Source organism: Cyclopterus lumpus, chromosome 17, assembly GCF_009769545.1.
Source record: "Cyclopterus lumpus isolate fCycLum1 chromosome 17, fCycLum1.pri, whole genome shotgun sequence".
In the NCBI taxonomy this organism is placed as follows: Eukaryota; Metazoa; Chordata; class Actinopteri; order Perciformes; family Cyclopteridae; genus Cyclopterus; species Cyclopterus lumpus.
The window spans coordinates 22008270-22013269 of NC_046982.1; the positions used below are offsets into that span (position 1 = coordinate 22008270).

The following is a 5000-nucleotide window of genomic DNA, read 5'->3' on the forward strand; positions in this document are numbered from 1 at the left end:
AACACATTTAATATCCCTTCAAAATAAAGGCATAGAACATGTATATATACTTTATTTAAGGACTAAAGTTACGGAAACAAATAAGTAAATGTTTGGATGAAAATAACGATGAAAGTGGCATAAATCAACGGGACCCTAACAGCAGTTTCCTGGGTGAAAGTCTAGTGTTTCTGGCTGCCCCCCCCCCCCCCCCCCCCCCCCCCTCACACCGATACAGCAGGCCGTCCCTCAAACAGAATTATTTAACGGCCTCCCTGTTTTAATTGGTGCTAATTTAGCCGCCCGTTGTTTGTGATTGCCGTCGCTAATTGACTCTCTCTGGAAGATTTCCCAGAAGCCAACGGGGCACTTTTTAACTGGTCTCAACCCCATCAGTTGATGTGGGAGAACGCTGGAAATCTGCAGCCTCACACACACACACACACACACATACACACACACACACACACAAAGAGCGGTTTCCTGGGTGAAAGTCTCGTGTTCCCACGCAGACTTTTCCCATTCAAAAGCAGCATTAGAAATAAAATAAAATGAAATAAAGAAATTAAAAAAATGTAAAGAAAAGAAAGAGATGACTGATTCTGCGAGTCTCATCTCCTCCGGCAGGTCGTCCTAAGGTCGAGGGGTCACCTTTAGCTTTAAGGCTTTGGAACAGCCAGATGAGCTCCACCCAAGGATCTGAGGCTCATACGGATATCAATATTAAAATTAAAATGTTGTGGGCAGTCATACGATGGTTTGTTTGCTTGAGAGATGATGCTTGAATTACAAAAACAGAAATCTGCTTCCATTCTCACATTCAAGTCAGAGTTCACATTTTCAAACCTTTTTTATTACACACGTGTTTATTTTGGTCTTTGTAATTATTATAATGTTTTTACTTTCAAGGTCTACCCTCCTTTGTGGTGTCCTCCATATTAAATGATCTACCACCTCCTGTGGTTAAGACACCAAACAACGGGAATCAAACCAACGATCCATCGTCGACGTTTCCTGAGGTGAGAATATTGATGACGGTCGTTATTTGTCTCCTTTCTTCAGCCACCTGGACAACCACCAGCTGTGGGACCCCAATGAGTTTGCAGTGTCCTGCTTCCGGATCATCATGTACTCCATCCAGGTGCAGTACACACATGTTCATTAAAGACATCTAAAGGAGATCCATGTCTACTTTACCTACTTTGTACTCCAGCATGACTTTAATGCCTCGCTCCTTTTACCATTGGAGCACGAGGTGAACTATTAGCCCCGCCCCCATCTCTTGGATCTTGCTCCAGAACCTGTCAATCATCTTGACGAGCTGTCATCCAGCCTCAGGCGTCCCTGAAGGCACCGCGGTCCGATGGAGAACATAGCTGATCGCCCTGTTTTTCAGGTCTACTCTAGCTCAACTCTGTTGTTAAATTAATTTCTGGTTTTGGTGAGATTTCTGCCACAGGAAGAGGAAATGATACTGAAGAGTTACCTTATCAGATATCACTACCGTGTGATTGACAGGTCTCTCTCTACCAGAGACGTATACGGCGTCTCTCTCCTCCTCAGTCCAAATATGGTCACTTCCTGTTCACCGGTTGCAAAAAAAGAAAGAAAGAAAAAGATGGCGACGGCCAAATCGCTGAACTCGAGGCTTCAGAACCAAGTGACGACAAACACGTCCACTTCTTTACAGTGTGTGTGTGTGTGTGTGTGTGTGTGTGTGCGCATTTTAAGACTAAATAAAGTGAGCTGTGGTAATTTGTTCCTTCTCAATTTAAATATCTGGATATTTAAAGTCTGCTCTTTAAATCCTCCAGGCTCAGCACTCCCACCACGTCATCCAGCAGGTCCTGAACCACCTGGACACCAACAACAAGAACACGCCGCGGGTCAGAGCCGGCATCGTCCAGGTCCTCCTGGAGACGGTGGCCATCGCCGCTAAAGGCTCAGTGGGTGAGTTTACAGGAAGCTTCCTGCTATTGGACCAGGAAGAAGAACACCTCAATATGTCTAACTTTACAATTTATTTGTGTTCTGAAAACCAATCTCCATCCATTTCTATATACCTTCTTTCTGAAGATATTAAGATATGAAAACAATAATCACAACGTCACAGGTTCGATACCCAGATCTGTGAGACCGGCGTCTTCTTTACCGACATCAGGATCTCAATTAGATGGTTTCAGGAAAAACAAGTGTTGAAAAACTGTGCCAATAGGGTCATTGTTGGCTTTGGAGGAAGGAACCAAGGAGGCTTCCTCCACTAAACCTCCAAAGGAAGGCACCAAGGCGGCTTCCTCCACTAAACCTCCAAAGGAAGGCACCAAGGAGGCTTCCTCCAAAGGAAGGCACCAAGGAGGCTTCCTCCACTAAACCTCCAAAGGAAGGCACCAAGGAGGCTTCCTCCAAAGGAAGGCACCAAGGAGGCTTCCCCCAAAGGAAGGCACCAAGGAGGCTTCCTCTAATAAACCTCCAAAGGAAGGCACCAAGGAGGCTTCCTCCACTAAACCTCCAAAGGAAGGCACCAAGGAGGCTTCCTCCAAAGGAAGGCACCAATGATGCTTCCTCCAATAAACCTCCAAAGGAAGGCACCAAGGAGGCTTCCTCCACTAAACCTCCAAAGGAAGGTACCGAGGAGGCTTCCTCCAAAGGAAGGTACCGAGGAGGCTTCCTCCAAAGGAAGGCACCGAGGAGGCTTCCTCCAAAGGAAGGCACCGAGGAGGCTTCCTCCAAAGGAAGGTACCGAGGAGGCTTCCTCCAAAGGAAGGCACCGAGGAGGCTTCCTCCAAAGGAAGGTACCGAGGAGGCTTCCTCCAAAGGAAGGCACCGAGGAGGCTTCCTCCAAAGGAAGGTACCGAGGAGGCTTCCTCCAAAGGAAGGCACCGAGGAGGCTTCCTCCAAAGGAAGGTACCGAGGAGGCTTCCTACAAAGGATGGCACCGAGGAGGCTTCCTCCAAAGGAAGGCACCGAGGAGGCTTCCTCCAAAGGAAGGTACCGAGGAGGCTTCCTCCAAAGGAAGGTACCGAGGAGGCTTCCTCCAAAGGAAGGTACCGAGGAGGCTTCCTCCAAAGGAAGGCACCGAGGAGGCTTCCTCCAAAGGAAGGTACCGAGGAGGCTTCCTCCAAAGGAAGGCACCGAGGAGGCTTCCTCCAAAGGAAGGTACCGAGGAGGCTTCCTACAAAGGATGGCACCGAGGAGGCTTCCTCCAAAGGAAGGCACCGAGGAGGCTTCCTCCAAAGGAAGGTACCGAGGAGGCTTCCTCCAAATGAAGGCACCGAGGAGGCTTCCTCCAAAGGAAGGTACCGAGGAGGCTTCCTCCAAAGGAAGGCACCGAGGAGGCTTCATCCAAAGGAAGGTACCGAGGAGGCTTCCTCCAAAGGAAGGTACCGAGGAGGCTTCCTCCAAAGGAAGGCACCGAGGAGGCTTCCTCCAAAGGATGGCACCGAGGAGGCTTCCTCCAAAGGAAGGCACCGAGGAGGCTTCCTCCAAAGGAAGGTACCGAGGAGGCTTCCTCCAAAGGAAGGCACCGAGGAGGCTTCCTCCAAAGGAAGGTACCGAGGAGGCTTCCTCCAAAGGAAGGCACCAAGGAGGCTTCCTCCAAAGGAAGGTACCGAGGAGGCTTCCTCCAAAGGAAGGTACCGAGGAGGCTTCCTCCAAAGGAAGGTACCGAGGAGGCTTCCTCCAAAGGAAGGTACCGAGGAGGCTTCCTCCAAAGGAAGGCACCGAGGAGGCTTCCTCCAAAGGAAGGTACCGAGGAGGCTTCCTCCAAAGGAAGGCACCAAGGAGGCTTCCTCCAAAGGAAGGTACCGAGGAGGCTTCCTCCAAAGGAAGGCACCGAGGAGGCTTCCTCCAAAGGAAGGTACCGAGGAGGCTTCCTCCAAAGGAAGGCACCAAGGAGGCTTCCTCCGCTAAACCTCAGAAGCCATTAGCTCTTCCAGCTTAGCTCCCAGGGTCACGAGGTCATAAACGATACGAGAGATTAGAATTACATGAACAACAAAAACATTAATTCAAACCAACGATGTGAGTTGATAACTTAAAAAAAACAAAACTTTATTTAAATTTGAGAAAGAATTAAACCACTTTATAGCTTTAGGTCATGCTGGGTGTTTTTTTTGTTTGCGTTTAATTCCTCCAACCTGTGTTTTACTGCCTCTGCCTGGGGAAAAACAACAACAACAACAACAACAACAACATCCTTCCCTCTGGATAGGAATGATTCAAGAGTCCAAACAAAGTGACATGTACACCTTCGAAAGTGAAATCACGACTCCTCCCAATCTGTGGCTCGGTACAGTATGACATCTAAAGTGAATGTTTAGGGCAGTCTACACAGTCCCCCCCCCACCCCCCCCCCCACCCCCCACACACACACACACACACACACACACACGCTAAAATACACTGCATGTGCTACGACATACAAACGTTATTTAATCAAATCTATCCATATATATATATATATATATATATATATATATATATATATATATATATATATATATATATCTACACATATACTATTTTGCATTTCTTTTTCTGACCTTCTATAATTTTAGACGTAAAGATAAATGAAAGTTGAGGTGGAAATGATGAAGGGAGGACAGAAAACTTTTTCCATATCTCGTCCACCTCATTGCACACGAAGTGTAATAATCCAGAAGCAGATAGAAGCATCACACAGCTTCATGTCTGTGGGGGAGATCTCTGTCTTAGATGTTTGGTGCTGTAGATCAGTCTTGTGGTGCTGAATCGAGACCCGCGTTCCCCCAGTAGACTCTTTAAAGAACCTTTAGACCGTACGGTCTCCCTGATGTGTTTAGCCTAGCTTAGCACAAAGACTGGAAGCGGGGGGAAACTGTTAGCCTCGCTCCTCCGTCTAACCACGCCTTGCAACAGCTTCCATGTCTGTATGGTTTACCTTGAACAGAAGTAAGAGTAAGATAGTTTAACCTTTTACAAGAACATTTCTCAATAACTATCCTATGTTAATCATATTATATACAATATCTACACATTTATTA

At 47.4% G+C, this 5000-nt stretch overlaps 1 protein-coding gene across 1 annotated transcript in view; it reads left to right on the plus strand.

Annotated features, from left to right (window-relative positions):
* Positions 1–5000, plus strand: part of efr3a (EFR3 homolog A (S. cerevisiae)) — a 58638-nt gene that overhangs the window by 29766 nt on the left and 23872 nt on the right. Inside the window, exons 9-10 of the mRNA XM_034554806.1 lie at positions 1042–1120; positions 1794–1929. Of these exons, the coding sequence (XP_034410697.1) occupies positions 1042–1120; positions 1794–1929 (215 nt within the window). The remainder of the gene's footprint in view (positions 1–1041; positions 1121–1793; positions 1930–5000) is intronic.